General features: G+C 37.9%; 1 protein-coding gene across 2 annotated transcripts; it reads left to right on the top strand.

Annotated features, from left to right (window-relative positions):
• The first annotated feature begins 1,265 nt into the window (after positions 1–1,265).
• On the top strand, positions 1,266–22,466 carry LOC143445058 (uncharacterized). Of its 2 annotated transcripts, XM_076943877.1 has the most exons (13): positions 1,266–2,722; positions 3,242–3,388; positions 14,104–14,294; positions 14,529–14,782; positions 17,492–17,624; positions 18,042–18,113; positions 18,405–18,589; positions 19,336–19,511; positions 19,618–19,716; positions 19,824–19,931; positions 20,082–20,245; positions 20,430–20,543; positions 20,711–22,466. In XM_076943877.1, the coding sequence occupies exons 1-13, from the start codon at positions 2,594–2,596 to the stop codon at positions 21,618–21,620; spliced, it is 2,682 nt and encodes an 893-aa protein (XP_076799992.1). In that variant the 5' UTR covers positions 1,266–2,593; the 3' UTR covers positions 21,621–22,466. The 2 variants fall into 2 exon arrangements, with proteins under 2 accessions (XP_076799992.1, XP_076799993.1); XM_076943878.1 differs by lacking the exons at positions 1,266–2,722; positions 3,242–3,388 and adding an exon at positions 3,412–11,976.
• Positions 22,467–23,088: the final 622 nt, after the last annotated feature.

Genomic DNA, 23,088 nt, shown 5'->3' with positions numbered 1-23,088 from the left:
CGCCTGTCTGATGATTTGAGAGAGATAACCATATTTCGTTGGAAACGTGACCATAACTATTTCATTATAACCAACAGCTCTAAAAGCAGTGTTAAAAGTGCTAAAAACTATATAGGCCTATACCATTTAGCATTTGTATTGGGTACTCGCTATTATGCTCCTTTTTCATGAAATATGTGAAAAGTTTTCATAGTTTAGCCTATATCTTAGAAATTAGCTTGAGTTTAGTTTATAGCAGGAAAAAATATGAAGTAGGCTAAATAGACTATTGCAACACACTGTGCTGTCAGTACCAATAGCATATTAAATAACAAATTACCTACCAATTCAGTTTTAATAATTTATTTTTAATTGGTGATTTTTTTATAAACAAATCGCTAATAAGCCTGTTTGCAGCAATACGAAAGTTAGCGTTCGTATTGAAGATGTTGAGTGACAAAATAGGGCAGAGGTCCCTATTTCGGGCATTTCGACACCTTCAGTATACCATTTTGTACCAAAGAAATACCAAAATTAAGAACATGCAAATAGTGTCTCGTTTTTTCTTTCGTTTTCTAGTCTTCCTTATTTTTGAGTCCAGACCGATGGCAACCCTGCCTATAGGCTTCTGAGCAGGGTTCGCAAGCATAAGCTTGCTTCATCTGGTGTGTAGGCTAGTAAGAGATGGAAAAAATTTTTTGCAAGTGGTAAAGCGACTTACTCCGCCATCGCACAACAGCGTGTTTAGTTTTTGGTGCACGGTTACGCAGATGGTAGCCTATTTGGTAAATCCTTTTGTTTTTTTATATGGTTCACCATTGGTGTCAAAAATCACGTTTTTATACGATAGTACGTGAAATTGTAAACACATTTACAGAAAATTGCGCTATGCTATGTGTATGCAAACGTATGTGGGAATTGCAGTCTACGTTATTATTATTCTCTACGTATTACGTAAATATATTATGTATTTATGATGTATATCATTATATACAGTAATGAATAACAATAAATTAATGTATTACGGTATGTTATATACAATATTACGTATTAATGTAGAATTTTGGACCTTTTGTACACCCATAATTTGTGATAACGTGTACTGTAAACTTTTTTTTTGCATCATATTTTTCTTTTGATACATATTAAACTTAGCGGTTGGGTTTTTATCGATTCAAATTGTTGTTTTTATAACTGTGACGGTAAGCCCATTCTTCAAAGAAATTAAAAGAGAGATGGCGCTAAAGACTTCATGAGTTATCTTTGCTATCGACAATATTGCTTTCCTGCGTAGCCTACAAAAAGTGCATGTGTGCGTTATGTTTATGTTTGTTCGACTTGAGTTGACAAAGTGTATTTTTCTATTACCAATAAGTTGTAGGCAAGGGAAGCGTTCAACGTTGTCGCCGTGGATCGGAACAGTTTCTGAATTTAGTGTTTAGGCATCACGGCTGACTGCCACTGCCAGTCGTTTCAGACTTTTGGTTTTCATTGCATGAGCACGAAAGTCAGAGCGTACAGTGTGTGAAATTTTCGAACTGCATGATTTACTTGGCGAGTTAACGCACGGGCAAGTTTGAGTAACATTTCATTGAATCAGTGAGCTGTGTAGAACTACAGATAACATTATTGACGTTACTTTCATTTTAACATTTTAGTATTATAAGTTCATCGGGTCTGGTGCTGAAATGCACAACCACGTCACGCATTATTATACTAGAACCCCACTTGCCAAAGTATGACCTCATTTAGCTGTACAGTTCTGCATTAGACCCAGTCAAGCAATGGATTATTTCAGCATACAGTGCAACTGAGTTGCATTCATGTTTTAAAATAGATAATCTAAAAAGCTTTATCTTAGATTGGAAAATAATTTCAAAAGATAATTAACTAACTTTCAAAGTTAGCTAACTAGCTAATTTTTCGCGTTAAATGCCGATTTTTGTTTCAGCTTATTTTATATGAACATCAGTACATGGGTAATTATAAAATATTGAAGCATGGAGCAAATATATGTGTTCACCATGTTATGGACTATGGTAAACTCATAAAGATACCTCGATAAAAACAGCTTAAGATAGTTTAATCCCAACACTAAAAGCATTTTTTGTTTTTATCACTCCAAGTTTCATGATTTCAGTGTGGCGGTTTCACAAATTTATAAACAAGTCCTTCTTTGATAAATGGATCAATATTTGTTGTCTGTTATTTATTTAATTTATATTCATTCATAGAGGGATGATCGATGTTTAGATTTTTCTGGCAAGTTCTGTTAACTAAAAATTACACTGTTCTTCTATATAGGCCTAAAAGCAGACCCATATACACCGTGGCAAACATCTATAATTGTGAAATTATATGTTTATGGTAGCAATAGTGATGTTCATAAAATGTTGTATTATTTTTAAAAAAAATTTTATTCCAGGAGGTAACAAGATAATAATAGAAATATAAGGTTTTAACAGCATTTAAATCCAGGACTTAATATACAAATGCTGAGCTCATGACAAGATTACAGTTTGGAAATGGAATACTGTACTGCTAACTGTTATCCATAAATAAAAGCGTTTTAGCAGTTAACTTTTTTAATCATTTGCCCATCATAAAACTAGAGATGGAAAAAGGTGTTGACAATGAGGACATGCGCTTGGTTGAAAATGTCACAAGTAGTATCACCAAAAATAAATTTCTTATACTTCGCAATGATCATGGTCTCACACAAGACCAAATCACAAGTCCGAAGGTAATTACACTGATATTTAGAAAGTACACACTATTTACACTGCCATAGTAGGGCTGTGCCGAATTAAACACAAATCCTAAGTAGGATTGATCCTGCAGACCTTGGAATTATTATAACAAATTTTATGAATTTTTTTAAAAGCCACAGAGTGGTGGCAAGTTCAGGGTATGATGCCCTTACTTGTCAGGTCCAACACATTGATAAAAGTTAGCAGTGCAGCAGATGTAAACTTAATTTAAATTGCACTAAAATCATTAAACATTTAATTTATTATCTTCTTTCTCCCAAATCTGTTTTTGTTGGTCACAGCTCTGCTGTATAATTTACTTTCATTGATTTTTTTGTGTAATAATAATATATGCTGCAGATTTTCTTACATGTTTTTGACCCCTGTTTCAAGCTTAAATATCATCATATTATACAATTTTAGAAATATATTTGATTCTAGATGCACCATGCTTATGTTATTCTAAGGAACGATAAATGTAATCATGCAAGAGCTTTATTTTAATGTTTTAGGAATTCATGGACTATGTTCCTGGACCTCGACAGGCGATTCCGGCCTATCCTCAAGAATTTGATCCCCCATCTTCACAATCCTATGAAACATCACCTCTGATCACCATTTTAGTTCCTATCCTTTCCATCTTCATTATACTTACATTAGTGAGTTATTTGGACCAATTTGCTTCAGATATTATCTGTATTGGTATCTCTACATTAGATATTTGTAGTTTACATATTTCTATTGACCATTTGCTACAGATTAGCCAGAGTGTTTTTTCAAACCTTTTGATACATATTAATTTTTTAAAGTAGATTGTCTACAAGCATTAGGCGATTTTTTTCTGTGAATTATCACCTACAGTGGAGCTGTTGCGAAATAGACAGATATGTTACTACTTTTTCTATAGATTTGCATAAATTTCAGGAAGTATTATATTTTAACTGTATTTACCTTCTACCCCAAAGCAGTTCCATGGCGGGTGCAAGTAATGCTTCAATTATGCAATGCAGCGGTTGTATATACAGTATTTAAACTGTTATGTTTTTAACTAAATGGATTGGGAAGCTGTTATTGATTCTCCTGAGTTTACTTTTTTACCATCCATTTTATTTCATTACTGTTTGTATGTTTATAGTAGGGTTGAATTATTTTTATAAAAAAACACTTTAACCTTTAAAGACATCTGTTTGGTGAACCACCATTCCATGACAGCACTGACTGAAGTCTTTCATATGAAAACTGTTTTTCTCTTTAACTGTTTTCTTGTCGAGCAATATTTCCTGTTCATGTTTCCTTTTATTTTGTAGAATTCTCTGCTTTCCTACACATTTCTTTTGGTAATTCTTGCCAAGCCTCGTGTATTGGTAGCATTGCTTGTTATCAAATAATTTGTTTGGCAGTTAACTAGTCAGGAATTCAAAAGAAACAGAAATATTTGGATCGTTGGCTTGGTCCGGAAGCAATGCAGAATGTTTGAGGTTACCACAGGCATATGTTTGGTTTCTATTTCGCAAAAGTTGATGTGATGTGTGGCTTACTAACTTAAATGAATTTTGCTGCAAATTTGCCAACGATATTGTACCTGATCAAAATGTTTTAGTAAGTAATTTTTCTCGTTCGCTTTAAGTTCATGAATAGAAAGCACTTCAACTTTATGCAAAACAACTTCAAAGAGCAACTCTTCAATTTTTGTTTATAAACAATTTTTCCTACTTTTGTGTGTTTGCTTTTATTCCCTTTGAACTTCATTACCATAAAATGCAGTCACCCACAAATTTAGTGTAAATGTAGAAACTGATGCCACCCTGAGGGACTTTACGCTACCAACACATGTACATATAGATTGTGTTACTATAGTGGTTCCCAACTTGTTTGCCATGTATATCTGCATACCACTTGAAAGTTATACACAAATGTCATGAACCAACCACGTACAGAAAAACATGTTCGTGTATAAATATTAACAGCAACCTTTGTACAATATGATCCTGCGATATGTTATCAGCAGCAAACGTTTTCGCCAGACTTGCCTGAATACCACCTTGAAAACTTTTATAAATCACTAGTGGTACATGTACCTTAGATTTGGAACCGCCGCAATATTGTTTTATATTGGGAAATTGTTTGGAAAAATGTCGTTCTGGTTTTCAGAGAAGTAGATAGGGTCTGTGCAAAACCATTTTGCTGTATTTTATTTTTTTTGCATATACATATATATATTATATCTATATAAATATAGATTGAATAAATAATTTGTTTTTTGCTGTCATAGTTACAGGTTTTGCTAGCTTCGGTTTGTGGGAGGTGTTCCATTGCCATAAGAGATGGTTTTCTCAAAGTCAGGATTATTATCCATTTTACTTTGATCAAGTGCCCATTTATATTATAAACTCCATTTATATTACTATAGATTTATGATCCCAATCGCTCAGTATAGCACTGTGCTAACAATGCTAGGTGTGCCCTGTCAGCTTTATAACTATATTGTTTGTAACTGTTTGTGGTCTTTGTTTTGTAACTATGTGGAAAACTTCTATTCTCCGTGGCTTTGCAAAGTCATCAATGTGTATGGTATTTACCTGCGGAAACTCACTATTGTGATAGGTCAAGCAAACAATTAACGACAGTGTTTGCACAATATACTCCGGATCTATCTTTGGGTCGTTTTATGTAGTGAAAAAATTTTTTATCCACTGACGAATGGTTGCCGCTTACCGGTCATAAACTGTTACTCATAGAAGAAATTCACTTTTTTCTACCGTTCTTCGTCTTCAATAACGATCATTTGGCTATATTTCTATAAACTACATTAACTACCACTCCCGACATTACATCTATTGTATTTCTTCGATAACGGCGAAAAGATCAAAAGATACGATCACATAATTCTGTGACATTTACGCTTAGGCTTCAGATGCCAATCAGTTTATCAGGGGATGGAATTTTCAGTTCTGACGTCACGAACGTGCCATAGTAGTGTGAACGAATATATCTGGGCTGCCACTATTTTACCCGAAAAAAGTTGTTCGTTGAAAGCTCATTTTCAGAGTTTTTGTTAACTTAACGTAAGTATTATAGCATATCATATTAACTAAAATTCTCCTTCTGGTCTAAATCTAATTTCAATTAAACCCTACTGTATATAACTAAAATGAACTTTTTGCACACCAATTCTCCTAACCGCCTATCTTTAACTATGGGCTGCGAGATCTGCTTTCGGTGAAATGGTCTCGAATATCTACATATCGTTCCGCAAGGCATTTCGACGTAGCGGTGTCTTAAGGCAATAATTTGCAGCCGAATTATATAAAGCGCTAATATTTGACATTTTAAGATTTAAGGACCCTTCAAATGGAATATCTTAAAGCCTTCCCTAAGTTATATAAACCATACTCCATTAAACATTCATAATTCTTTGCAATAATTAATATCGGGATATTAGACGTTGACCAAAGTTTTGATAACACTTGAATTTACTTGCATGCTTTTTTTTAAATTCACTGAAAAAAGGCACATAGTGAGATTATTATCTTTAACTTACAAGTGCTTTAAACGGTGTTCATCTTTCGCGATGATCTTGTTTGTGATAGCCGCGATTTTGTACACTTGTTAAACTGTGTGGTCACCGATTCCATCGCGGTAAGTCGCAGGAATATTTATTTTTATAAATTTGTTTAAGCCTGGCTTGTGCTTAAGTTTGTTTGTTTTCTGATGCGTTACCTGTCAAAACCGTAAATTGACATTTCGGAAAAAATCCTTACATTTAACCATAATCTACCTGACTTTTAGGTAGATTTGGTTAATTGTAGACTGACATTACTTTTTTACCATTGATTTTCATTTGGAACCCTTTGTGTATTTTGTGTATACTCAAATACGGATTCATTTGCAACAATATTTAAACCCTCTCAAACGACTCACTAACGCCTACGCCTTCTTACATGACGTGGTATGTAATGGTTGAATGGCATAATACATCGATTGCAATCCAAAATTGAATGGGTTAATAAGTAACGTCGAGAACGTAGGTTTTGTTTACCCAATTGCCACATCGAGGTCATTTGCTCGTAACTTGCCCAACCTACACTTTCTCCTCTGACTTATATATGCAGTAGTGGAGGCATTTTTGATTTGTAATGATTCTAGTCGGTGGGTTAATCAGATAAGACTTGTGTACTAGTGTCGTATCAATCAAAGTGTAGTTTTGTTCCTCAGTTCAAGCACGCTTTCGACACGCTTAAATGAGTGTTTGAATATTGTTGCGCCTTGTAATACAGTTGGGAAAATCTTGTAATCCGACGCTTTCCTGTTCACTTTACCAGGGTAACATCCGTCTTCGAGCGAACGCATGACTACAAATACCAACACAAAATAACGCCTGTGCCGCGCTGTTTCATAACGGCGACCATATAAGTAAATGACCTTTTACTTTTATTTACCTTGTTACTTTGTGCCAGATATATAATTATTATTAAATAGGGCAGTAGCCTACTGCCTGTTGGCTTGTTAAACAAAACCCTCAGTATCACGACGAAACACAAGAATTTTTTGCAAGAGCTTCTCCCTAATTTGTCGCGTTTCGAAACATCTGTACGTAAGTTTTTCCTGTAGGTGGTATCATTGATAAATGTTGATGTCATGTGTAGCTGCAGTTATAATTTTATGAGTCCCTTGGTTCAAAGCCGCTCGTGCGTCAATTCTATTTAAGAATACACATACGGGAGTAGGTCAACCTTTACCACGATTTTTAAAGCTGTTTTAATTAATTAGGTTAGCTTGAATCAATCTGACCGTATTAGCATACAGCGACCAATCGCCTTTAAGTGAACAAATTTTTATGAATGCACAAGATATTTTTTTATTTATTTTTTCCTTTCAGATGGTGTTTTATTAAACATTTTTCATTAACGAAATGAAAGAAAATGTCATTTGTTGGTTTTGCTCTCCTTTTAAAGCGCTGATGTCACTAAAGTCCGAAAATGATTTTAATGCTTTCATTAATCTAGCTTTGTTGGATTCAAATTTTAGATATTATTGTCATCATTTGACGAAACGCGTTACGTAGCACAAACTATCGCCAAAAATGTGGATTCAAGAAAAATTTGTAACAAAAGATCTAAAATGCTATTTCAGTTAAACTACTGCGGCTATGCGTGGACTTGTAACTTGCAATGGTTTCAAACTTTAATTTTTGTCAAATAGTTGAAGCTGTTACGAAAGTTACTACGTATTTGTTTTAGCTAAAGATAATTAACTACACTAGCTTGTTTCGATCATATGACGTAACAATCGCGCAAATATTTGATTCTTTAATATCTAATTATAGTTTACTGACTTGATGAATTTCCTTGTTTCAGTAAGCCATAATCATAAAACAGTGAGATAAGATATTAGAAAAACCCCATTTGTTGATTACATCATATAGTTACAAATCATATTTGCAGGTAAATATCATAGTCAAAGCTCAACGTTGGCGAGCATTTGCCAAAAACTTCTTCCAAATAGGATGGTGTCATGTTAGTCACTGTGATACCCTTGGGCGCCATTAAGAGGAATTTTTGTGAAATATAATTCACCACAAATAATCAGCGTTTGTCGTTTTATTAATTCTGGTGGGCTTTTATTGAAGCCTCTAGCTAGAGCAGTGGTTCTCAAACTTTTTTTAAAAAATTACGCAACGGTCTCCTAGCAATTTTTTAAATGCCTCACGGTCCCAAAATCAACACAAATAAACACAAAACAACGCGTTGGATTTTATGGTATCGATGTGACGAGTGTACCTGCTTCTTTGCAATCAGTTCAGCAATGTTTGGCTCCTTTTTGAACAACGCAACCCTAATATCGTGAATCACATTCAACCGGTTTCGAGCTTTTGTCTTGATGGCATTTTTTTGAAATGTGCTTCGCGGTCCCAGAAAATTGTCTCGCGGACCCCAGTTTGAGAACCACTGCTCTAGATTCTAGAGTTTTCGTAGTTGCACTAAGTCAGGGGTGGCCAAACTGCGGCTCTTTAATGAATTAGCATTGTTGAATTAGACATGCATTTTCCCGGTCTAGAAGAGTTGTTTGATCAGATTATGAAACAATGCGTTCTATCACACGTAGTAACAATGGACTCATCGTTAGTAATAATCAAATTACACTCCAAAAAGTACATTATTGTACAGAAGTGTGCGAACTTGTACACTGTAGTTAAGTAAACTGTCAGATTGAATCTGTACGTCAGGGCTGACCTAGTTTTAAGTCTTGGTTACTGTTATACTAATAATTGCAACAAGAGTTAGTTGGTGAAGCCCAGGTGGAGACTCATAGTATCACCACACAGCACTAGTGGTTATCAATGGCTACACTTCGTTGTGAGTGAACAAATTCGTATTTTTTATTGTGTTTGTGTTGTGGCTCTTTTAAAACTGGAATTTGTTATATGCGGCTCGAGCATGAAGCAGGTCTGGCCACCCCTGCACTAAGTGAATGTTTCTCGTGCTGTGGCGTTTTTTTTATGTAAGACCTATTAATTAGATATTACGTCAGTGCGTATTCATAACTAGTAAGTCCTTCAAATAGGTTTTTCGACTTTCTGTGGGATGATTTTGGTAAAATACCAGTTAAATTTTCGCAATGGATTTTTGTGCATTGAACTGTGATCGCCTATAACTTATAACTTCCCTTCGCGTGGCCCGATATCAAAACATATTTTCAATATTTACGTAATTCACGTACAGTCGAATCCGCTTAATTCGGACACCGGATAACCCGGACAACCGCTTTATTCGGCCAAAATGGTCGGGAACGGAACAAAAGTAAAAATTGAACGTAAAAAAACTCCTGTTAATTCGGACAATTCTCCGCTTAATTCGGACACATGTTCGCAATTCCATCGTTAGGTTATGACACAATAAACAGTACTTCGTTCGTTTTAAGACAAGATGCAATTGCATTATGAGCGATTATGGTGAAACAATGACGATCGATGCAGTAACAATCGACAATGAACTCATATAAGGCCGTGCCAGCTTCATAGTCGCTTTTACTTCGGTACAATCGCGTCCATCTTGTAGGACAAAATTGTACAGAAAAGTTTAGCACAAAAAGTGAAATTGCTCACTAAAGTAAACGAAGACGTTTTATGCGATCAGTGCCAGTTACTGCAGTATAGCGCAGCTGCAATTCATTTATTACGCAACAGTACAGTATTTTAAATGCGTTTTTTGCCTTTACGCATGACCATGAAACGAACAATTGATTTTCCGCTTAATTCGGACAAAGCCGTTTCTCCGCTTAATTCGGCCAAAAGTGAGCGGAACCAAAGTGTCCGAATTAAGCGGATTTGACTGTATTTCTAAATCAAAGGATTCGCTTTTTGGTAGCACCACTTTGAATGTAGCGTAATTTCTAATTTAATTACGGATTTGAAATCAACTGCTTTAATGCGTCCCTTGCCGCCTCGCTTGAAACGAAATTTGTCTTATGAATTCAAAATAATTCTATTCGCCTTATTTTTTGATCTTGGCTTTGCGTCATCGCGAATTTTTGACCAAGCAATGACGATTTGGTCTTTGGTAACAAATTGAATTCCTAGGGCACCGTAAATACAGGTCAAATACGTTTTGGAGTCCAATGCTACGAAACTTTAACCGTACGCAGTGTATTAGGGACAATATCGAGTGCTTTACCGTGTAAATATCCCCAAGTACAACATAAGAGAAGACATATTATTGTTATTATTATTATTATGAGTTTATCACACAACCGCAAGTAAACAAGAAGATTTAGCCCACGCTACCAGCCGATTCTGATTATTGTCCTTCTTTTACGAAAACGTTTCACCTTTGGGTTCGAAGTTCCAACAAACAGACCCATATGTCGAAATAAGGAGAGACAGCGACTTGCATAAATTTTGCTGAGGCCATCAGGGTAGCAAAGCAGCATTTAATCAGGTTAGACAACTTGCAGTTTCCTTTTTTTAATCGAGCAAAACCTCGTTTCCTTGGTTCGGAGAAATTACCAGCTGACAGTTCACAGAGCAACTGGTATTTTCTCCTTTTATGATTATGCGCTACCGTTTGTCCGAAACTGTTTCTGGACCTTAATTACATCATTGGACTTTATTCCAAAGTGTTGGATACCGTTGTTTTGGCAAAAGCGTTCCAGACTACACTGGTCATGCCGTCATGCCTCCCGTTTCAAAAATCGTTCCTTGTGTTTTGTCACAGCGTGATGATCTCTGTATAACGAAGCTGGTTAAGGTAGTTTCGCTGGCTTTGCACTTGCTGAAATAAAAGCAGAACGTGACAACGTTCGGATTGAAACAAGTATACTCCATCCCGCTGACGCGACACATTTGAACACCAAATACTTGCTTTGGTTATGGATTTTAACAACGTATGAGATTTACTGTTTTCTCCTACAATAAGAAATGCGTAGGTATATTACGTAAATGGATTTACTTTTGTTTGAAGAGTCCTCTTGTTGTTTGTATAGCTAATTTTAAATCCAGGCATTCGCTTTCATGAGCTTGGTGTAATAAAATAATGCCTGTGAACGTAAGCGCCTTGTTTATGAAACGATATCTTCTTTCACAACGCTCGAATTACGCGCCATGGATCACGTGATCTAACATTCTTCCTGGCAATGGTAGTGCTTTCCCATTTTTTTCGACGTCAATACCTACAGCTTGGTCTTCTACGGTATAACAACCAGGCTGTTTCGGTTTGGCTAATATGCGTTGGAGCAGCTGTTTAACGGGGAGGAGAATCGATGTTTTTACGGTGACAGAAAATCGGTTGTTTTTGCCCCGGTCGTCAAGGAAGTAAAAAAATTCGTTTTTCGTCCTAAACCGGTTATGCAAAAACATCTGCGTGATTCGAGCAAGACCTTTTTTGTTTGTAGATTTTACACCTCTGCGTGACGCTTGCATTTACAATAGCATCTCGGTGTGGTTACTGAATTGCGTTATCGACGTTGCGACGAAGGGAATTACATATGGACTCAACCAGGCTGTTGTAGCAAGTACATCAACTCTGTACTGTACTTGATTTTGTTTTAGAATGAAAACTGAAAAAACTAACATGTTCAGATATGTATACTATCTATGGAAATGATACAAAATAAGGATTTGTTCTCTGTTATTTACCATTTATAAAGGATCTTTATCGTGTAACTATTACTTCCTAATTTCCTTTCTGTTCAGTCTTGCGTTGGACATCACGTGTGAAAGAGGGTGATCAAAATAAGCTGATACAGCAAGGTAATTAAAGTCCATTTAACTGCTTCTAACATCATTCTAATTTCGCAATCCTGCAAGGAAAGGCGACAGCAATAACAAAAAATCGTAAAACCGCCAATTTGCTTGTGCTTTGTAAGACTTTTGCACTGCACATAAACATTAGCTTGTTGACATACGTGTTTTTTTAACCTTGAAAGGTCGAAAATAGGAAGTAGAGATTAATGAACGAAAATTCAGGACCGGTTAATTGTAATTTCCTAATCGCCACCTTCAATCGAGATTACAGTGTCGGCCCGTACTTCTTTATTAGGCGACGTTTCCGCCCCGCCATTGTTTTCCAATCCCTCTCATAATACGATTTTATGCCCCTAGAGCGATTTATCTCAGGAAATCCAACAAGGCCAACCATCAGCCATAATTGTTGGGGGAAGGCGCTTTTTCCTCTATTTCTTTGTTTCTTTATTTATTCCTTGCAGCCGGAAGTCAAGAATAATACTAGAATGCTTTTTTCTTCCTCTACCAGCATTATATATCAAGGCACTTGGTCGCGAATAACAATGTCTAGTTGTCTGACGCAATTTTCTTCTCTGCTAAGGTCATCAACTTTTTATGCAAAGTTGAGATATGAGAGCTGACGATATAAAGGTAAACCGTTCCAGCATTGTCTTGTAATGTTCAGTGCTTCGGCTTTAAGGTAATAGGACCAACGAACTGACATTGGGTTAGTTGCCAGTTCTGGGCCAATCAAGGGCGAATAGAAATAACTTTGTCAGTTTTTTTCGTGTAAATCAGGAGCCTTTACTTTTATGTGAAGCGGAAAATGTTATAATGCTAATTTCTCATTAGTTTTTTATTGTCGAGCACCATATTGAAGAGAAGCAAGAAGCGTGCTTTTTTTTGAAAGAGTTTGGTGTAAGAAACGATGTGACGTTGTTTGCCAGACTTCAAAGAACAGTTGGAATAGTTTTAGAAGCCAACTCACAAGTTGTAAGCTGTACTATCATAATCTCAGAAACGGCTAGATAGCCGATGGAAGGTTTTTTTCTCTGCCTGAAACCTTATCATTCGTCGTCGATTTAACTTTTGTTGATGCGATTATGAAGGCGCGATCGAGGTTTTTGTTTACAGACTTCGGCGATAACCCGTTGGCGCTCATGTTTATTTTCAAAGGACCGTGTTTTTTCTCGAGCTTTGTCACTCCTCTGTCGCTGATAGTAATCTATCCAAGAGGAGAAAAAATGCTTCGGTTACAATTCGCAGCTGGACAGCAGGCGAAAGATTTTCCACCATTACCATTTATACCTCTGGACGGTTGAAATTGCTTTTTCAGATCGTTAGGAAAGACGCAGACGTCAGGTTGCCGTAAATGTTTGTAAAGTCTGGACTAAGACAGCTTAACGAAGTTTTTAATGTTAATTTCAAGTCTTGGGAATTCATAACGTAAGGAAACGTAGTTACACCCTTTCCTGGAGTATAGGTTACATTAATATTTGATGCCCGAATGTCTTCGGAACCAAAAACGCCTTTTCATATGCGCGGTTCGTGGTATTTGTTATTCCGGTATTCATAGGCCTGTAGGTCCAAACCACCACCACCCCCAGATGTTAGACTTGCGGGACACAAGTATTTGAAGCTATATGATGTTTGCTACCTTGTGTCAGTATGCTCAGTCGTTCGTATTACTTGCAGCAATGAAAAAATGCGGTTAATGCCGCAAACTCCGGAAAGAAATTGGGCGATAAATGACGCGTAAGAGGCTACAATAGCAATTGTGATTAAGCCGCCAACGAACCTTTTTTGGTCTAGTTGGAATTCGTGATCGGCTCTTTAAAATTTGCATGAACGAAAAGGGATTAAGACGTTTTTTTCTGTCCAAAGTAAGATAAGCAGGATATCTCAAACTGATTTCAAACAAGGGACCGGACTGACGCATAGCAGCATCAGTCTTAGAATACAGACAGGGTTATGCGTTAATACGAGAGCGTCCTGATGTAGGACAATAACGCCTTGCAGAATCTAGTAGTTTGCTATTGACAAGACACAGTCAGGGGAGGAAATTATGAGATATTCGTACCATATCTAAGTGCATGAATATTGAATATGTAGCTTTAAATATTCATACAACAGTAAACATTACTCTTTTTTTAGTCAATTACTGCCTTTAAGACGTGGAGATATTATCAAAAACCTACCAAGGGCCGAAGAAACGATCCTAATAATATTGATTTGGAGGTAAATTATGAAGAACAAGAACCACTGAGGTTGGAAACGATTTGTGAAACACGAAGTAACCAAGACATGCAGCTTTTTCAAGAGTCCGAAGTCAAGTTAAATTCCAGGTAATTTTTATTCTAAGTTGTGGCCGTATTATTAGCCCACGGGCGTTTGCTTATTCTCGTGTTGTAAATTAAGTTTGTCATGGCTAACATTTGGTGAGGTAACATCCTAGTTTGCAACGGTTACCATTTGCGCTACATTGTTTTCTTTTCTTTAAATTCTCAGTTATTCATGTCTTTACAGTTATTAGAAGAGATTATAATTTCCACTTCATAATCACACATGTTCTTTGTTAGGTTGGATCATCAGATCGAATCGCAATCGGAGCAACGTCGCTCTTCCAAGGAGCATCCTCCGATTACAGTGACCGCGGTTGTTAACGATTCCTCCCCGAAAGAAAGCGAATCAAAGGAAAAGGATGCCAGCCTCCACAGGGAGCGTGAAGATGTCTACGAGAGGCCGAAGACTCTAAAATTTCTCGCCGCATCCGCTGCATTCCAGTCATCCACGGTACCGGCACTCAAGCGTCTGCCATATACCCCCGATCCAGGTAAATTGCTTTTTTCTCGAATTTTCTTCCGCTTTCATGACAAATCTGCGACGATCGATATTCTCAGGAAGCATTCTGTCAATATCGACGCTATTGGCTGTTTGTGATTTGTCATTGTTGGAGCGCGTATTGTGTGAAAACCGTCGCGTAAGCCGCTTATGGAAAAACACAAAAAATTACGCGTCTATAACCTCACAGTCAATCATTACAATATGCTAATCATGTGAAAAACACGTATTTAGTACGTTGCACCATTTCCGCGTCTCACACTATGTAAAGTTTTACTGCCATTCATATTCACATTTGGATTACTTTATGTTTCTCTGTGGCTTTACATATACCGATGTAGATTGACATACAATGCGAGATATTACGTTAGACTTAAAACGAGGAACTAGTAATGCTTTGAATCGCAACCAGCAACTTTGGAAATAGATTTAAGGAGAATACTGTAAGTTGAAGTAACGTGAAGCAAAATTAAATGTATATAAGGAGACCAAACTTTCATTCAGAAAGCCTTTGTTTTGGAAATTGTGTGCTCATGTGCATAAAAGGGAAGTGTATACACTGTGCAGGAAATAGTAATTCAGTTACATGCCTTCTAACCTGTCGTGACCTGTCAGTGGACAAATTCTGTCATTGTTTTGCTATGACCGACAGTGGTCACTCCGCCCAAAATTGATCAAAGCCGTAGGGGAACGTGTATTATGTCATATCTGGATTAGTAATAGTTTAAATATTTACCTAATTTGCCTTTAGCGGTGTGTATTGTTTACTTATTATCTTTGGGAATTAAGACTTCAAGCCACGCTCTTTGCGTTTGGTTTAAATAAATACTGTTGATGAATACTTTTTGCTTTTTTTATCTTTCACTTCCAACCTACGCTTTCTAATTCAAATATATTGCAGGTCGCGACAACGTTTATTTGCGTCAGCTACGTAAAATGGTGTAACTTGCCGCCTACGTAAGTTACACGTAGCAGCGTTATATATTATAGTGCGCAGAATGTATATTATCTGTGGATATATACTTCACGGGGTTAGTTTAATTGCGCCAGGACTGGAATGGTTTACTGTTCAGTATAGTTACCGCTCACCAGTTAGTAGGGCATTAGGTCATATGTCATATTTTAGCGGGGCATTTTTGCGTAGATTCAAACATAACAACATGTGTGGACGTGGTGTAGTACAGTAACTGCGGGTTGCCGTTTAGGCTGGCAGTCTTGGAACGGAAATACAGTCTATATAAGAGCAATATCGATAAATAGTGATATTTCCACTAATCAGTCCGCAAATGCGCACGAATTCAAGAGTTGCACCTCTTACCAAAGAACACTGCCCCGGACATCGGTCAATTACAGCGCTGCAGCGGTTGGGTCCAGTGATTGGCCGTGTAATTCTAAACGGCATAAGTGCCATAATTATCGTGTGCGTCTGCTGTTCTTGTATAATTAACTGACATAAATGCGCCAATTACAAAGCGTTGCCTCTAACTGCTGTCTAGTTGCTGGTGTTTGCTTGACTCAGCCCAGCTCGTGACGTCAGCATTTCCTGCACCTGGTATAATTTTTTTAAATACTAGCGAGCTATGCGCGGTAGTAGGCTTTTTCTATTTTACCCAGTGGCGAGGACAACCAGTTTGCGTGCTATGGCTACAATATGATGAGGCTATTTTAGTTTGGTCAGTCTCCGTCAAAGGTCAGCCAGGATTATCTAACAAGTTTTGCACCAGCTTAGCTTGGTTTAACGCAGAAATTAGTATTATGACTAGGTAGTCTTAGTTGCAACCGTACAAGTGTGTTAATTCGCTTGCTTGAGCTTTATGCTTGCAAGCAATTTTTAAACGTATGAATATTTATTGCTTTTGTCATGGAACTCACGGGGCCGTTTCGTCTTGCGCAACACTTTAATGTTTCACATAAACTGCCTCTTTACTTTATGTCAAAACGTCGTTTTTGCGTTTTGTGGGAAGTATTCAGTCTCACATTTTCACGTTTAGATCAAAACTTGATGGAATATATAAGTTCTTATTTGTTAAAACATCAAACCATATAGGTAAAGAAATTAGAAAGTTTTCTTGCATGTTTGTGCTTGTAACTACGGCGAGCAGAGATAGGGTGTTGAATAACAGTTCTTTCGGCCTGCGTAATACTCAATTTGACGTTTGAAAACAGTTGCGGCTTTTCGCATGCAATGGATGCACTGTGCCCAATACTATTGTAAACTAGTTGAATACATTTCAGTTTCGTGTAATATTGTCTGTCTGGCTCTGTCTGAATGTACAGCCTCCAAACCACGCTGGATGATGTTATGATTTCGTATTTGTTTTGCTCTATTTTTAGCTCTAGCGTGCTGAGCCTGTATTGGCCAAATGTGATTTCACAATTTCACGTAATTGAGATTAGGTTATGATGATTGATGACGTATTGTACGGAACAGTATTTAAGATCAGCCTTAGTCGAAATAAAATCCCACAACTAAATACGATTAGACTAAAACGCTTGGTTTAAGTTATTATTCCTAGAATTTTTAACCGGTCAATCGCTGCGTTTTGATCGATAATCGCCAACAACGCGCAATACCGTGATGTTTACGTTTGCAATATCGTTTTACAGGAGAAAGAATTTTCACGTATCTGGTTACGTACACATATATATATAGTATCCGCCTGCATGGTATATAAAGCTGACCAAGTAGTTTTTCCATCAGACTGGACGCTGTGTGATGGACATGAGAACACAGATCACTCTCCTATAAAGGAAGAAGCTGAAGACAAAGTGGCTCCTTTACAACCCCCACCTCGTACAAGAATGTTCAAGCCCAAGGGAGGCCTGTTAGAAAGGTACTTTATGGATTAATGGATGTATTTTTCAACGGACTAATGAATGTTCCAATTCTATAGTCTTTCTTTGACTGGCTGTATTTCAGAGGTTCAGCGCCGTAGCATGTACAGTATTTCCAAAAACCTTACGTCAGATGGAATTTGGGTTGTATATATGGGCATTTGGCGTTTAGTTTTGGTCACGATTCGCTGTGTTCGTAGTTGCTATGTTTGCCAATATTGTTGGAACCATAATAGCCTGTATTCGTAATTAATAGACTGCATCAAAGACCAGATGACTATTATGTAATTATTCTATTTCAGTTACGTAATTGTCGTGAAACTTCTGACGATACCTTTGTCTTTGGTGTATCCATGATTGACATAGCTTGTGATTATGGCTAATAGTAACAACGTCTTTTTTACTTGTGCTTTTAGGCGCGGCTCGAACGTCAACCTCACAATCTGCTTGCAACATTCAAAGGAAAATAACACATCAGCCAAATCCCCGTGAGTTTATGTGTGATGGTGATGCACATGTTAGCGTATAGTTATAAATATTTTGGGGTTTGAAAAACGGCCCGAAGACTAGTGAGGCAGTAGTGCCATACTAGCACTGTTATTTAAAGTGATTAGTCGCAATCCATATTCTCTACATGCAAAACTGTTTGTAGTGGTTGTACTGCAATCTGGGTCCCCAGAATAATTGTTTTGTAAAAACCTTACATGGTTTTAATTGTTATGCGACGTGTTTGTCCTAGCTTGCTGAGTATGTCATTTTCTTAAACAAATTACTTGCAGAAAACCGCTGGCTTATTTGCAACGAGCTTCCTCGCCCCTGACGCCGAACGAGCTGCACGCGAAAGCATGCGATACTCGTAAGCTTCAGCAGGAGTTTTGGGAGATCCCGATGAACCACCCACCCGAGAAACACTTCAATGTGGCTGGGCATGGGACCAAGAACAGATACCGAAGTATTCTACCAAGTACGTTCCTTATTGCTTTCTAAAATGCTTGTTGACGTGTGTAGGGTTTGCTAGTTTTAGTTTTTCGGACATTGTGCGCTGTGGTTATTAATAACTCACTTCTAATTAAACTATGCACAACTGGCGTGAAACGCACGCCCTGTTCTACGTATGTTGCTCAACGCAAAGCATTGTGTGTAACATCCTGAATACATAGAGTAAGGGCGCGCATTGACGTAAGCCATGTTTAAATGGCTTTTTGTAATGCTCTAAAAATAGTTGCGTATAGGGCTCTACAATGGGCTCTAACAGACTTTTTGCTAGTGACGTTATAGCTGTGACTGCATGTACCGCAATACGCCAAGCGACGAGTTAGCCACGTACTTGACAAGAAACTTATTTCCTGCTATCGTTATACAGTTCGGTCATCTTTTAATAACGTTTGGAATTGGATACGAAATGGGAAACAAATTCGCTGTGAAGAAAGTACAATGGTGTACAATATTTTGCCTTTTCGCCAGTCTCTAAAGACTAATTTCTTCCTCTATTGATAGTTTTTGCAAAAATGTCTGACGCGTGATGCGCCGAAAAAGTAAATCGTTTTTTTTTTTTGATTTCGCAAATGCAGCGACTTGAACAGCCTTTGCTGTTTCTGATATTTTTGTTGACAACGACTTTGAATTTGAAATGAACTGAAATTGCCACGGCTGTTAACATGTCTTTGGTTTGTTGTTATTTACCTAGACTTTACATATTTCCAATTTCAGATCAGCACAGCCGGGTTCAGCTCCCCTCAATACCGGGTGAGGACACTTTATCAACCTACATCAATGCAAACTACATCCGTGATTGTACCGAAATCTCCCCACCACCTCCTCAAAGTGATGAGGAAAATATCGCGACTCCGGTCACAAGAGAAAACGCGACTTTCATCGCAACTCAGGTAAGATATATCATGCTTGATATTGGATTATTCACATCGGTTATGCTCAACTTTAACTTGGGAATCTGTTGATTTTTATGAAAAAAATTCTCTCCTATACGCATAGGGCCCACTGACTAATACCATCGTTGATTTTTGGAGGATGATTTGGCAGGAAGAGTCTTCCGCTGTGATAATGCTCACTAAACTTAAAGAAAGGAAAGAGGTAAGATATAGGCTAATCGCCAGCAATAGATATGGTATGTTTATATTAGGACGTGCATTTTAGCATTGTCGAGGAAGTATTTCTTACCATAGTCTATCTATTTGTAGAAATGTGCCCCATATCTGCCCTCAGCTGTCGATGAGAGCGTTACATTCGAAGACGTAACCATCAAGCTCACCACTTTGAAGCAGTACGAACATTTCAGCGTCAGAACGGTGAGTTTTGTATGAAATCTAATCCACTTTCGAAATTGAAATATATACGGTCTATAATTTACCAAATACAATGTACATTTCATTTCGTTTAATAACAAACTCTGTTCATGAAAATAGTTTTCAATTTGGAACTGATTTTTCATCACACAGCTGGAAGTGATTCGCGATGGAGAAACGAGATCAATAAATCACTACTGGTACACGACATGGATGGACCACGAAACACCGGAAAAGACCAGGGGACTTTTGGAGTTGGTTCAAGAGGTGTCATTGTGGAACAAAACGCATCACGGACCCATGGTAGTACACTGCAGGTGGGGAAAGATATAATTGCTTGACTTTTCCAAACACATTCTTTCTTGTTATTGTCAATTTGAATTTGTTTTAATTTCAAACCACGTAAGCTACTGTAATGCAATTTGGCCTTCACGTGCGCATCTCTGGCTACGACCTAATCGGAAGTTGGACTCGACAGCAAATTTTTCATTTTTCTTTCAGCGCTGGAATTGGTCGAACTGGCTGTTACATCGCCGTTACCACAGGTTGCCAGCAGCTGAGCAAGACAAAAAAGGCGGATATTTTGCGAATCGTTTCTCAAATGCGACTGGACAGGTAAATATTACTTGTAAATGTGGCTGGGTACGCATTACAAGCAATCAACCCGTGGTTTTCGCTACGTAACGTCTACGTTGAAATGCGGCCGCTTCCACTCATTATGTGGGTAACGTATTGATTTCTTGCGCTTGTAACAAGGTCACTAACCAAGGCTCTTATTTCAGGGGTGGAATGATTCAAACGTGGGAGCAATATCAATTCGTGCATCAAGCCTTGAGCAGGTATGCGCGTATCCTGGCCGGCGAGAATGTTACCACTCCGTCGACTACAGGATCCATTAGAAGCCCGCCTACCGGCCCCACACCGAAGAATACAGTTCCCAAGGACACGCCACAAAACCCCGAACCAGCTCGACCTGCAACCCCTAAACAGAGAAGGTCTTTCTCGGAAATGAACCTTCCGTCGCCGAAAGAACTGAAACTAAAAACGAAGACTTCTGCTCCCACAAGTTCGTGTGACAACAACGTGCAATCGACCAACTCAACAGAAAGAATTCGATCTGGGAAACGAAAACCGAAACCTCGAGCGGTGATTTCCCTTGAACCCCCAACCACGCCCCTACCTGACGGTATTACGTCGCCACAGCTTGCTATAGTGAAGTCGGTGTCGTCCCCAACTATCCGGTCCCCATTTTCCCGAATGTGCTTGCAGGTGAAAGACTTAAACGCCGGACGGTCCCCGGTTCAAAACGCTGGCAAATTTGAGTTCCCAGAAACTCAGCCGTGCGCCGAGCCTACCGAGAAAAACTCTAATCTGATAAACAGCCCGTCACAACCGAATGAAAACCAAGTAAACGGTTTCAATTTTTCGGCAGTGAACGGTGCCACAGAACCGTCGGGGTCGCCGAAATTCGACTGCAAAATTCCACACTTGAAGTCGACCCAGAAACGTCAGTTTGCTTTTGAACTTCCAGCAGTAAACACCAATTCACTCAACAAGCTCAACAGCAATGGCCACGATAACGGCGAAGATACGGGCAAGGATCAGAACACGCCAGACGCCAATCTGAAAACTTCGACACCAACCGCAAAGATTAACTCGCAATTTGTATTCCCCACTCCTGCTAAGAGATGACACGAAATCGGTTTCGTTCCGTTACATCACTGTGTTGCAATTTTGACCAAACTGAAGCCGGTCCTGATTCCAAATGCAACCCATTTTAATTGTTTTCTTCACTCATTGCCGCTTTTTAATTGCAGCTCGGTTGGGCTCGCCGGCCAGCGTACTTTACCAGCAGTGCCATAAGCGACGTATTTCGCCTGTTGCTTTTCGTCCGGGTCTGCTACTGTCCGCGTGCCATTTAACAGCTGCATTGTTTTACGTTTTTTTCATCACTGTAAGTTATTTCAGAATTTCATTCCAAGCACTGAGAAGAATTTTGTTTGGATTTATTTTTGAAAGCGGGATGATGATGCTTCACATCTGTTTTTAGACAAATCGAAATCATTGTTCGATTGGAAACTTCATTGGATTGGAGACATCCGTATTGTATTACAACCTACGTTTGATAATTAGGAACCAATTTTATAGGTGTTTTTTAAAGCATCAATTTGTTGTTCATCATACTGCCACGTCAGAAATTATCCGTGTCATAGCTTATATTATTTAATGCCACGTGCAAACTAGAACACATTGTACCACTTTTTACGTTTCTTATGACGATTGCTTTCTTCACTTTTTCTTTTAACTGTGACGCAGTTTTTGGTTTGATACCATTTTTTCAGCTGTTCCTGTCAAAGTTTTTCTATTATTCACCGAGCATGAGTTATACCAATAGAACAACAGCCCTGATCCCACCTTACTGCCCGCAGTAATATGCTGTAGTTTGCCCTGTCCGTGCTTTCATTGAAGTGAGCAATTTTTATCAACTTAATGTTTTTCGATGTTTAACTTATGAAAATAAAATTGAAAACAAACCAACATTGTTGGGATGATGACATAGTTATTTGTCATCACAGCGCCCTTGTTCATTCGTAATAAGTTGTCAGAACGCCATGCTCAAAATTTACTCTACAACTTTTCTCTAAGTAAGCAGAATTGGATTAATGAATTTGAATGAAAATGAGTCTTAGAAGTTTACAGAGTTCTCCACCTTAGGCTGTTAACAAATCCTCGACTTGGTCGCAATTACATATCTGCCACAGTGGGAACAATTCTTCCGTGTTTACCCTAACAACGGCCTTACAAAAACATCTAAAAATGTATTAATTGTTCTCGCTTGTCTTATAGCCAGTGTAGAAAATGTTATATGTTAATGTTGTTGTTATATGTTAACCTATGTTATATGTCTTAATATGTTATATCTTAATATGTAAAATATGTTAACTACGATACCAGGGCTTATCAAGGTCACAATATTAGCCATGGAACTTCTCGTTAATCTGTAGGTAACTAAGTTACTTGAAGCCTACATACTGATTAACTCAAAATGTAAATTTTTAAACGGAAAAATAACGTTCTTATTTCAAAGGTTGTGTTTCTTAACGAGGGGCTTGGCGAAATTTTGGTGAAATGTGTAAATTATAATTAAACGAAGCAATAT

This window comes from Clavelina lepadiformis, chromosome 2 (genome assembly GCF_947623445.1).
Source record: "Clavelina lepadiformis chromosome 2, kaClaLepa1.1, whole genome shotgun sequence".
In the NCBI taxonomy this organism is placed as follows: domain Eukaryota; kingdom Metazoa; phylum Chordata; class Ascidiacea; order Aplousobranchia; family Clavelinidae; genus Clavelina; species Clavelina lepadiformis.
Note: the sequence above shows the minus strand (reverse complement) of the source record. Positions and strands in the feature narration are given on the sequence as shown.

Bases quoted from the DNA above. Each gene is read 5' to 3' on its own strand.
- LOC143445058 (XM_076943877.1), top strand. From the start codon at position 2,594: ATGGAAAAAGGTGTTGACAATGAGGACATGCGCTTGGTTGAAAATGTC. The intron at 14,295-14,528 runs GTAATTTTTATT...GTTCTTTGTTAG, and splicing joins GAAGTCAAGTTAAATTCCAG to GTTGGATCATCAGATCGAAT. The intron at 19,512-19,617 runs GTAAGATATATC...CTATACGCATAG, and splicing joins CGACTTTCATCGCAACTCAG to GGCCCACTGACTAATACCAT.